Source organism: Nilaparvata lugens, chromosome 1 (genome assembly GCF_014356525.2).
Source record: "Nilaparvata lugens isolate BPH chromosome 1, ASM1435652v1, whole genome shotgun sequence".
NCBI classification, from domain to species: domain Eukaryota; kingdom Metazoa; phylum Arthropoda; class Insecta; order Hemiptera; family Delphacidae; genus Nilaparvata; species Nilaparvata lugens.
Window position 1 is genome coordinate 73026871 of NC_052504.1, and position 13388 is coordinate 73040258.

The window sequence follows — 13388 nt, forward strand, 5'->3', positions numbered from 1 at the left end:
AAATGCGATTTCATTATAAAATAAGATTAAAATATTGTCAATTGCACTGCAAGCTTACACTTGAATAATTCAATTTAATAATTATTATAGTGGGAAGTTTTTCCTATTGTGGAGTAAAATAGATAATAACCATAAGTTGAAAAACTGGAATAAACAACTGGCTTTAGAAAATACTTTTTTTTCACAAACAGATATATTATATGATTTGGAATGAGTAGCGATGTGCTATTAACTGGCAACAGACTGAATGTAAATACTGAGACATATTGTAGACAATGCAGTGCTTGGGTCAACATTAGCTAAGAAGTTAATATACTATACTATACTACAATCAGAGACAGCAACAATAAAGTAATGTATATGGCCCCCAATACAAATGTTTAAATACAGCCATATAAAATCACTTGAATTGACAGAAATATCTTACAATGTTTGTGGCATCTTCTTTCAATTTTGAAAATGGAACATTCAACAATCCGCCTCCACCACATCTCCGCATGGCCTCTTCAATCTGAAAATAAAGAGAATTACTAAGATTTTGACAAAAAGATAATAGAAAAATAATGTAAATTAAGAGGAAGAAGTGGAATTTGATTCAAGTATTATCATCTTATAAGTATTATCATAGTATTATTGATTATCATATTGGTCGTTGAATGTGCATTTGGCTTCATAACTAAGAGCCTTTCCACTGTAGTAGATTAGTGAAACAATATTAGCCTACCTAAAAAAATTGTGTTTTATTAATTGAATCGTAACTAGACCATGTTGATAAATTCGTTGTCCATACAGCCAACTCACAATCAATACAAATTATATATAAGATTAACACAGCTTATCATTTAGTACAAATTATTCATATGTGATGAAAAATCCAATGGATGAGTTACACGAAAGTATGTAAGAAAATCCACGGCAGCTAGCTCCTCATAGAGGGATTTATTATGTAGATGGTGTTCCGTCGGAGGAGGTAGTCTTTCAAGGACTTGGGTGTCATTTTTAGTTCGGATTTCTCTTTTAACAGACATATTGACTTTTTGTGTAAGAGAGCTAATCAGCAGATAGGATTCATCTCAAGAACATGTTCACCCTTCAATGATGTCTCACCAATCATATTTTTGTACAAATCTTTAGTCAGAAATATCTTAGAGTATGCTTCTAAGATTTGGAATCCTTATTGTAATCATCACATACTCTGTACAAGCAATGCTGATTCTATAATTTATGCGGATGATACAACTTTTTTTAATGTAAGCTCAAATTTCGAAATCCTCCAGAATGAAGCTAAGAACAGTTTGTCTGAAGCTCAAAGTGGTTCAGAGCCAATGGTTTTTCACACAATGAGGATAAAACTCAAGAAAATATGTTTAGCTTGAAGAGTTAACCTATGGAGAGCCGTTTGGGTAATGTCAAATTTTTAGGTGTTTTTATTGACAGCAAACTTTCATGGGAGCCTCACATTAAATATATTACTTACAAATTATCCAGAGTGGTATACTTGCTGAGAAATTTGATAGGCTGTGTCCCCACGTCTTATGTCAGATCAGCACAGGAGAGAAATAGTACAAGGTATTCTTAGTTTTTCTCTCCCGATCTGTGCTCCATTGTAAAAAGAATAAATAAAGAAAGAAATAAATAAATAAATAAAAGCACACCTTGCTTTTTTCCAGAGTATAATCGCGTATGGGCTTTCACTCGGGGGGAATTGTCTACATGTTCAAGATATATTGATAATTCAAATAATTCAAAAAAAGTTATAAGAATAATCACAAATTCTGAAAGATTGGCTCATTGTAAACCGTTATTCGCTCAAATAGGTATACTGACAGTAATAAACCTGTATATTTTTACTTGTCTCCTATATACGAAAAATAACTTGCCTAATAATCTGCTAAGGAGAAATATACATTCCAACACTAGGAGTAACGGAAATATAGAAATACCTTTCTGTAGGCTGACTAAATCTCAGGATAGCTATGAAGTTGTTGGAATGAGAATGTTTAATAAATTACCACATGATTGGATAGAAGCTCCAAGCTTCAGAAATAGGCTACATAGCTGGTTAATTAGAAATCCATTTTATAGTGTGAAAGAGTTTTTCGAATTTCAACAAATTATTCTTTAAGATGAACTATTTTATACTATTATTTTTAGTATTCATGTTATTTCTTCTATGTAATATTTTACGTGTACGTTATTTCTAATGGTGTTTCTCACATTAACCCTCCATGTTATAATATAGGTTGACTATGTTTGCTAAACAATAATTTCTGACGTTGTCCATAACTATTGTAATGTTGAGCGGCAATAAAATTATATTTATTTATTTACTAGTTCTGGAGTGGTTACAGAACAAATTCCTGAGATACATGTATTTTGAAATATTCAATACTTATTGAGATACATGTATTTTAAAATATTCAATACTAATTGTCCATTTGACTATCCCTCTAATATCCTTAAAACAGTGTTTCAAATAGAATAATCGAAATCAAGACGAGATATTACATCCCTTGTCTTTCTCCACAGTTTATTCAATAGTAGAATGTTTTCTCCATATTCGCTTTCTAATTTCAATATATACATATCAACTATGGCTCGTCGTTCCACTTTTTGTTTTCTCACATCCCGACCCAGTACTGTGAGTTACCAATTCAAGTCACCTAGACATATTCTGGTTCTCTTATGTGATGTTTCATAGCGTGTTTAATGATCTCTTCTGAGTTATTTGAGTTAATGATGATTATAATTATTATCTTGTACTGTGTATTAAAAATGTTTGTTTTAGTTGACCGAGCGAAGTGAGATCTAAGATTCAAGTCGACGGTTTGGCATTTCTCTTAATGTTTTAATGTTTATATGTTTTTATGTTGCGCATTTACAGCGAAACGCAGTAATAGATTTTCATGGAATTTGACAGGTATGTTCCTTTTTAAATTGCGCGTCGACGTATATACAAGGTTTTTGGAAATTTTGCATTTCAAGGATAATATAAAAGAAAAAAGGAGCCTCCTTCATACGTCAATATTAGAGTAAAAATCAGACTATAAAATTATTCATCATAAATCAGCTGTCGAGTTGACTATAGATTGCATGCCATGACGCATGCAATTCAATATCTCAATGTAACTTGGTAAAAAATTAACAGCTGTATAGACTATAAATTGCATGCCTCATTGAATGCAATTTTTATGCACTATTAAAGAACTATTAGATGCAAAGAACTTATAACAGCTCGTCTGGGCGCCTAGATGTCTTCTGGTTTTCTCGCGCTAAATTCCGGAAAGCGTTATATGATAATTAATCTTGTGTAAGCATGATCTGATCGAATAAATAGTTAGTGTAATAGTGTGGATGTGCTTATGATTTGGGACGTCGTTATAGCTGCGCGAGGTCTACTGTTCACAGAACTACTAGTAATAATAAGTTACTTGTTTACTGAACTTTTAATCACTGATTCGTTGCTAATGTATTAACATTTACTGGTCATGATTTAGAAAAAAATTGTATAATTTTTCTTAAATATTCTCCAATTAGATAGTATATTTTATTTTCTTAATATGCTATTTGTTTTGTGATTGCAAGACTTCTTAAAATTGTATCTTTTTATTTTTTCTTTAACATTTTTTCTCAAACATTTATTATTGTATTCAATTGTATGTTGTTTTGTAAAGGAGACAAAATGGGGTGACCTGTTGTCTTTATAAATAAATAAGTAATCTAAGCGGAATTGCAACCAACACAGATTTGACAATGCGACCAACATTTTCATCAATCTACGATCAGTAGATTTGTTAATTTTCGTCAACAAAAAATAACAAATTATAATTTCCGACATAATTATTCTTGAACCAATCAATTATTTATCAAAATGTGAATTATTCTTCTTTAGTCAACTTACTCGTTTGAGCTCAAGATTATGCATAACGCATTCACAAGAGTATTACTTGGTAGAATAAATTACAATAATGTTCTGCATTATTTGCATATGTTCTGCATTGCATTATTTAATGTATATATATATATACATACATACATATATATATATATATATATATATATATATATATATATATATATATATATATATATATTATATATATATATATTATATATATAACTTTATAATTGTTCAGGAGTTGAAGTGAAATTGGATCAAGAGCGTTTCACAAATACGATTAAGTGTAATTGGATTAAACTAACAGCTATTAGACGGAGAAGCAGTATTTGAATGAATACCTCGATATCAAAAATGTCTTCGGATCTGAACCGCAGATAGAATCTCTCCCCAACCCTTCCCGTGGCAGAAATGAAGGGAAATGTTGGCACTTTGCGGGAAATCTCTTTAGCGAGCCTTGCTGCTATACTGAAAATGTGAAATAGACATTGAAAAGCTATTCTTCAAACATTTTGACATTGGTAGATTTATCATCAAGAATAAATTGAAATTGGCAGATGACTAGTCGAAGATTAGCCATCACAATTTTAAAATTTTCAACAAAATAAAAACAGATAAAATAATCACAAATCGGAATCGGAAATTATAGCAAATTGTGAGTGATCATGAAAAAATTAAAATTTCAGTGATCTATCATCAGTTGAATAAGAAAGATGACGTATTACAATTTGAAAACTTCCAACAAATATTATAAATAATAATCACCACTCGTAAAGTTTAGCAAATTGTAAGTAATGAATACAATGCGATGAATTCATGAACAAATGTTCATAATGCGATGAATGAACAAATATTATAAATAATAATCACCACTCGTAAAGTTTAGCAAATTGTAAGTAATGATTGACAAACTCACATTGATAATCAATCATTCTAAATGAAATACCTCCTCACATACAAATAATAATTTACACTTGGATTTATAAAATATGAACAATGGAGGATTATCAAAACAGACTGACAAAAGTGAATGCAGTTATTTTTAAATCTGTGATAAATATTTTCTAGATTCTCTTTCAGAACAATCTTAGTCTAATGTTGATCATACAGTTCTTTGTTTGAAATTAAATAGAACACGGTGAAAATTGAGATCAATTTAAGGTAGGTAGGCCTACTGGTTATTGAAAGCTGGAAAATGTCAGTTATCATAAGATAAACATAAAATTTTTGTGATAAGTTACATTCAAATTGAAGAATAGCCTTTACAGTTTTTCCAACAAAAAACGATTGTGTTTGATCTGATCTGAGAAAAATCTAATTATATTATTCATTTATCTTTGCCAGATAGAGAAAACAATTTGGAAGGATAAAAACATGCATTGGCCTAGAATATTCTCTATTTCAAAAGTTTAATATACTGTATATTTTAATTTGAATAATGAATAGTAGAAAAAGTGAATAACGTTTAGATTACTGCACCTCTTCCGGGCATCCTCCACTGAATGCTTTGGCATTTCCACATTGGTTTCGATTTCAAATTGTCTTCTTGCGAATAAAATTTTCTGTATTGTAATGTCCATCCGTTGTTCCTCAGAGAGTTCTTCAATTTGCTGAAGAGCATGGAATGTTTTGGCCCGTTTGGGAAGCACTGTTGAGTACAAAATTAGTAGAACAAGATAAAATACTTGAATATTTAAATGTTGAAGTAACAAAATATTTTCAACAAATTGAATTGTACTGAGTGATATATTATGAAGAAGCCTTCTAGTCAAGAGCTGAAACTTTGAAAGGCAACGATTAAAAAAGCAAACAGCCCAATCTATTCGAAGGCACCTTCATTTTAATTTTCAAATAGAATTAAAGAAGCATAATAATTTGATGTCCTTTATATTACAAGCAATATACTACTTTCCACTACTTTATTGCATTTTTATATTCAACTGCGTTTTTCTATTGTTTTATATTTATTTTCATATCAAGGTACAACTTTTCTATCTACTGCTTTCCTAAAACACCTAAAGAGCTACAAATTTATTCTACTGTGAGCTGATTCGAGCAATTCCTCTAGCTAAGTGAGCAAGCTAAGAGAAAAATCATTGATCAAAAGGGATAAAAGGCTGATTAAGGAGAACAAAATTAATGAGAGGTTACCATCTTCATCGAAGTCGATATCATCAATATCTCCAAACAATTCATCAACCTTCCTCTTTGCATTGGTCTGTGATTGGCTTTCAGCTGCCACTGGTTCACTTTCATCAGCCACTGTCATCGTGAAACTATTCGTTAAAACTTGAATTTCCAACGTCATTTTCCTGCATTAACAAAACACATACATCATTGACGAACATATAAGAAAAGTTGAAAAATTAAACTCGACCAAACCCAAATGTTGTAAGATACCAAAGAGATACAAATATTGTAAGAAACCCAAAACGGAATGTACGAGAAGATACAAGATTTGTGAAGATACAATATCGAGCGATAATAAAGGATAACAATATCGAGTAATGATAGTATCGATATTATTATTATTATTTATAAAGAATAAGGAATGAAAGAGTTTAGGAAGTGAAGGCACAATAAAGCGATGACACAGAATAATGAAAGAAAGAGGAATAATATGAGAGAAATATTGAGTTGTGCCATTTTCCAGGCCTGGGCAAGTATTTTCATGTCGTACCAGTAGATCTCATACATTTTTGAACAGTAGTGTCAATATTTGCAATTTATAAAATAGTTGAGACAATTGACTGACCTTAACTTAGATAGTTATTATGAATTCACTGGCGAATGAATAGAAAAATAATAGAGATAATCATCTTACTATTCCCGCCATCTTGTGTACTACTATTCTATCTATAATGAGGTCCACATTATAATGCCAGTAGAGAAAGATAGGATGAAACCAGCCTTGCCACCGGCTACTAAAGAGGACAGCTGATACCGGTATGCTGATAATCTGATGTAATATAAACTGTTCATTTTTGTTTAAAATAATCAATTATTCGACAAGAAAATTTATTTTCCAATAATTAAATAATACATTTTCATAATTATTGAGATTAAATTTTTTGCTAATTAATTATATTTTTACTTTGGTAAGAAACGATCTGTAGACGTTGCGAAGCTAGTAAGGATAGCGCTATCTGCTTTGTTGAATGATAGATAAGGATTGCATCACCAATGCTAAGCAAATACTTCCATTATAACGTGGACCTCACTATATTAGACAATAAATTCATGAAATGAATGCTGTTAAAGTTAAACGAGTGTCCGGTCAACAACTAGCCAAGTCAACTTACCGGCAATCACAGACTGCTTGGATTTGGAGCTTGGCAAAATATTTTTGTGAGTAGCACTAACCGACTTCAACAATAGATACTGTTGCAATACTAATCCAATATATTGTTGTCTACCTATTAGAAGAAGGAATTGAGAATGATATTTTTGATTTTAAATTATTTTTTGAAGAGGAAGCTATTAACCTAAATTTCAATTACTGTTGTTTAAATCCAAATTGACTGATGTTTATAGTATATTATTATGAGTTCTATCAGTATTTTTTTATAGATTTATTTGTCTTTTTGATTCTAATGAAAAGCTTTCTTGATTATTTAGGAAACACCTATCATGTAATTTATTCTTTTAAATTACACCATATATGTGATTTATGTAAGAGAACTGACTAAACTAACAACAATACTCGAAATACCTTATTATGAAGTAATTCAATCAACTTGTGAATTATGTAGGCCTATTATGGAATACTATGTACTCATCGCTTTGTGTATAGGGCATAACCCTGATTACAAATAAATTCTATTCTATTAAATCAAGAGATTGAAGTAGGTAATGTCTATTTATGTTTTAAAGTAATAAGTATTGATTTGAGTTTTATATAACCTAAAGTAGGTTGATATAACTGAAGTTAAGTTAATTTGTATTATCCTAGTTTATTTTTTTTATTCTAACAGCGGTGTAAGTACGGGAACATCATAGTATGGGATCAACGTACGAATCCTTCAATTTACGGGCTCATGAACGTGTGTCTTTAAGCCGCTGAGACGCCTCTGAATCGATGGCCGTCCTAGAAGCTTGGGGTATGCTGTCTCCTGTCCATCTGGACGTGTAGAGCTCGATCACCGAGCCTAGATTCAATTTGAAGAAACAGCTATGAGGTAACAACTTTTTTCCAAATTAAACGAACGTCCCAGGAACTCCGGATGTGACAGAATGGGTTTTAATAATGATAGACTTTCAAAAAAGGGGGAAGGGTGTAAAACGTGCGGAATTAGACTTTTGTTAAATCGTAATTTTGAGATATTATTTGGATTGGATAGATCACTAATTTTATTAATCTTGGTTTGAGTAATAGATTTCCGGTTGTATCTTTACATTGAAATGTGAGGCCATATTTTCTCTGTAAGGATCCAGCTGGGAATTTCAGTTTTCTTTAAATTTATATTTTTATCTACTAAGCTACTAAAGTTGAATTAGTATACAAATGTTAAAGGTCCCTTATTGATAAATTAATGTTTTAAAATAATTCTCATCTTAAAGTTGTAAAGGATCAAGTGAAGTTTCAAGGACCCTAACCTTTTCTAAATTTGTTTTGATGACATATATTTTTGAATAGTTTTTCCAAGGTAGTATTCCATGATGTGATACTTGAGGAATGTTTGTCTTTGCAGCTTTCATGATATAAAGATACAGAATAGTTATTATTGGGGATCATTAATATTTGATAATGTTTTGATGGTGTTTTAAAGTTTCCAAGTGTGTTCTAAATTTGATGTTCTAAGAATTTTATGAATTTTATGTGGATCTTTTCTTAAAATATTTATTGTTATTTATGATTAACTTCTGAGACATATCTATGATAATTTTCAATTCTTCTTTTGAAATTAGAGTCCTTTAAGCTTCTCATGATTCAATCTAAAACGTTTCCAATGTAAAGCAGACAAAGTAGGTTATTACCGAATTATCTATTTCAGAGATAACTTTCTAAATTTAGTAATTTTATTTTCGGTTTTCATGATGTAACTTCATTTTGTTTCTTTATCTGTTGAATTTAACTGTAAGAGGTGACAATATAGTTGATGTCTTCTCTCTATTTCGTTGTCTCTCTTGTCATTTCTGGATTCCCGTTCTCTAGCACTAGGTATGTTTATCAAGCATCCCTTTTATTAAGTTATATTGTGTGTGCTTCTAAATTCTAAATTCCAAATTAACTTTCTAAATTCATAGCACGGCACACCCCAAATCAGATGAAGTATGTCAACAAAGTAACATGGAATTGTTGTTTCTGTTGTTCGATTTCAGTTGCCAATGTTTATTGAAGCTGTTTGTATTTTACAATTATTTCAAATTGTAGTGTTATTCTATAGTAGAAACCTATTAAATCAGGCATGGCAAGATTAATTGAAGTTTTCTTGACTCTAGCCCGTTCACCTGCATGAATTAGGTATAGACTCAGGTGTTTTCTAGATGTGTCGGCCTATTTCTAAATTCTAAATTTTATTCAAAATTATCTTCTTTATCATCTTCAAAAAGGTCAGGCACAAAAGTTTAGCAAATTGTAAGTAATGAATACAATGCGATGAATAAATTCAGTTGATTGACAAACTCACATTGATAATCAATCATTCTAAATGAAATACCTCCTCACATACAAATAATAATTTACACTTGCATTTATAAAATATGAACAATGAAGGATTATCAAAACAGACTGACAAAAGTGAATGCAGTTCTTTTTAAACCTGTTTTCTAGATTCTCTTTCAGAACAATCCTAGTCTAATGTTCATCATACAGTTCTTTGTTTGAAATTAAATAGAACACGGTGAAAATTGAGATCAATTTAAGCTAGTTAGGCTTACTGGTTATTGAAAGCTGGAAAATGTCAGTTATCATAAGAGAAACATAACATTTTTGTGATAAGTTACGTGCAAATTGAAGAATAGCCTTTACAGTTTTTCCAACAAAAAACGATTGTGTTTGATCTGATCTGAGAAAAATCTAATAATATTATTCATTTATCTTTGTCAGATAGAGAAAACAATTTGGAGGGATAGAAAACATGCATTGGCCTAGAATATTCTTTATTTCAAAAGTTTAATATACTGTATATTTTAATTTGAATAATGAATAGTAGAAAAAGTGAATAACGTTTAGATTACTGCACCTCTTCCGGGCATCCTCCACTGAATGCTTTGGCATTTCCACATTGGTTTCGATTTCAAATTGCCTTCTTGCGAATAAAATTTTCTGTATTGTAATGTCCATCCGTTGCTCCTCAGATAGTTCTTCAATTTGCTGAAGAGCATGGAATGTTTTGGCCCGTTTGGGAAGCACTGTTCAGTACAAAATTAGTACAACAAGATAAAATACTTGAATATTTAAATGTTGAAGTAACAAAATATTTTTAACAAATTGAATAATTGTACTGATTGATATATTATGAAGAAGCCTTCTAGTCAAGAGCTAAAACTTTGAAAGGCAACGATTAAAAAAGCAAACAGCCCAGTCTATTCGAAGGCACCTTCATTTTTATTTTCAAATAGAATTAAAGAAGCATAATAATTTGATGTCCTTTATATTACAAGCAATATACTACTTTCCACTACTTTATTGCATTTTTATATTCAACTGCGTTTTTCTATTGTTTTCTATTTCTTTTCATATCAAGGTACAACTTTTCTATCTACTGCTTTCCTAAAGCACCTAAAGAACTACAACTTTATTCTACTGTGAGCTGATTCGAGCAATTCCTCTAGCTAAGTGAGCAAGCTAAGAGAAAAATCATTGATTAAATGGGATTAAAGGCAGATTAAGTAGAGCAAAATTAATGAGAGGTTACCATCTTCATCGAAGTCGATATCATCAATATCTCCAAACAATTCATCAACCTTCCTCTTTGCATTGGTCTGTGATTGGCTTTCAGCTGCCACTGGTTCACTTTCATCAGCCACTGTCATCGTGAAACTATTCGTTAAACTTGAATTTACAACGTCATTTTCCTGCATTAACAAAACACATACATCATTGACGAACATATAAGAAAAGTTGAAAAATTAAACTCGACCAAACCCAAATGTTGTAAGATACAAGAGAGATACAAATATTATAAGAAACCCAAAACGGAATGTACGAGAAGATACAAGATTTGTGAAGATACAATATCGAGCGATAATAAAGGATAACAATATCGAGTAATGATAGTATCGATATTATTATTATTATAATTATTTATAAAGAATAAGGAATGAAAGAGTTTAGGAAGTGAAGGCACAATAAAGCGATGACACAGAATAATGAAAGAAAGAGGAATAATATGAGAGAAATATTGAGTTGTGCCATTTTCCAGGCCTGGGCAAGTATTTTCATGTCGTACCAGTAGATCTCATACATTTTTGAACAGTTGTGTCAATATTTGCAATTTATAAAATAGTTGAGACAATTGACTGACCTTAGGTAGTTATTATGAATTCACTGGCGAATGAATAGAAAAATAATAGAGATAATCATCTTACTATTCCCGCCATCTTGTGTACTACTATTCTATCTATTATGAGGTTCACGTTATAATGCCAGTAGAGAAAGATAGGATGATACCAGCGTTGCCGATTCTCTGCCTTGCCACCGGCTACTAAAGAGGACAGCTGATACCGGTAAGCTGATAATCTGATGTAATATAAACTGTTCATTTTTGTTTAAAATAATCAATTATTCGTCAAGAAAATTTATTTTCCAATAATTAAATAATACATTTTCATAATTATTGAGATTAGATTTTTTGCTAATTAATTATATTTTTACTTTGGATCTGCTGACGTTGCGAAGCTAGTAAGGATAGCGCTATCTGCTTTGTTGAATGATAGATAAGGATTGCATCACCAATGCTAAGCAAATACTTCCATTATAACGTGACCTCACTATATTAGACAATTCATGAAATGAATGCTGTTAAAGTTAAACGAGTGTCCGGTCAACAACTAGCCAAGTCAACTTACCGGCAATCACAGATTGGCAAAATATTTTTGTGAGTAGCACTAACCGACTTCAACAATAGATACTGTTGCAATACTAATCCAATATATTGTTGTCTATATTTGCAGAAGTCAACACTAAAAAGGACGACCAAGTATTCGGCTAATGGGTTTAAATTCCGATAGAGTGAAAAACTATTTTCACTTTGAGGTTACAGTAGGTGATAATATATGAACATTACAATCAATCAAGAAAAATATAATTAGGTATTTACGTTTGCATTGTGAGATGACTGAGCATCTGGTGAGTTCACTTCGAGCGGTGCAGCCAAATCTTCCGTGCTAGCTATTTTTTTGACACCACTAGGGCTTGTGAAGTCCAAACTTTTCTTCGACTTGGTTTTAGGAAAAGATGTGAGGTCAGGCGGAGCAAAGTTATCTGAAATTGAAGGCAGAGAATTAAAAAACAAAATAAAACTAGTCTATTGAGATTGCAAAAACAGATGTATATCAATATAAATCAGAAATATTTTTAAAGGAATTGCATATTGATAAAGTCAGGTTTCAATACCCATACAAATTTGTTTTCTCTAATGTGTTTATTTAGAAATATGCTTCTTTAGACACTTGAAACACATGAAACTATAACATACCATCATCCAACATTTCCATTTCATCTTGATATTGAAGTTCGAAATCCTGATCGGGATCATAATCTGTGTACTCGATAGTAGCCATTGTTGAATTCTGGAAAAATGTTTTTTATTAATAAAAATAAGGGAGTATACAGAGGAACCCCAAAATTAGTTCACATTAATACAATAATCACAATTGAATTTACAATTTACAAACTTGTGAGTGAGAAAAAAATAAATTGGAAAACAAAAAATTAGTACTGATACAAAAATTATACTCGGAATTGAACAAGTTGAGAATTGAACAAAATATCCTTGTTGCCAAACTGAGTGAATTTGCGACCACTTTATGCCACGCATATGAGCTTGATACTATATTCAATGAGCCAACCCTGCATCTTTTCGACAATGTTGTCAAATTGAATATATTCAAGCACAATAATTTGTCGAAGCGGATATTTTGCAAAGTTTCAATTTGTTTTATACAGAGTATAAATAACTCAATAATGATGCTAGAAGAGCAATTCAGTAATTAACAGTGGAGAGTCAAATTTGGAGAAGTTGATAAAATATAAACGGTACATAAATATGATTTAATTATTGGTAATTTAAATAAAACAGAGGAGTAGCCCTAGAAAGTTGGTGAATAAAGAAGCCTAAGAGCCATATTGCATTTATTGACTGGTACACATATGGAAAAGCCGGCCAGGATAGCCGAGACGAATTGGGGTTGCACCCCTCGAGACTGATAGCGCTACCTGGTCGCGAGGTATATACGGCGAGGTGGAACTACCCTTGGGTCTCCCCAGCATTGAAAGCCATACGCTAATAATAATAATAACCTAGTCACGGGTTCGAACCCCGTC

The 13388-nt window shown here is 31.3% G+C and overlaps 1 protein-coding gene across 4 annotated transcripts in view; it reads right to left on the bottom strand.

Moving 5' to 3' along the window:
- Positions 1-13388, bottom strand: part of LOC111055912 (chromosome transmission fidelity protein 18 homolog) — a 70073-nt gene that overhangs the window by 54419 nt on the left and 2266 nt on the right. For 3 of the 4 annotated variants that reach the window (XM_039442497.1, XM_039442505.1, XM_039442508.1), the window contains exons 2-7: positions 12541-12634; positions 12163-12326; positions 10759-10918; positions 10084-10252; positions 4240-4366; positions 428-511 (exon numbers count right to left, since the gene is read on the bottom strand). In XM_039442497.1, coding sequence (XP_039298431.1) covers positions 428-511; positions 4240-4366; positions 10084-10252; positions 10759-10918; positions 12163-12326; positions 12541-12625 — 789 coding nt within the window. In that variant the 5' untranslated portion in view covers positions 12626-12634. Of the gene's footprint in view, positions 1-427; positions 512-4239; positions 4367-5377; positions 5547-6049; positions 6211-10083; positions 10253-10758; positions 10919-12162; positions 12327-12540; positions 12635-13388 lie in introns of those variants that run through there. The other variant, XM_039442510.1, reaches the window with a different exon arrangement.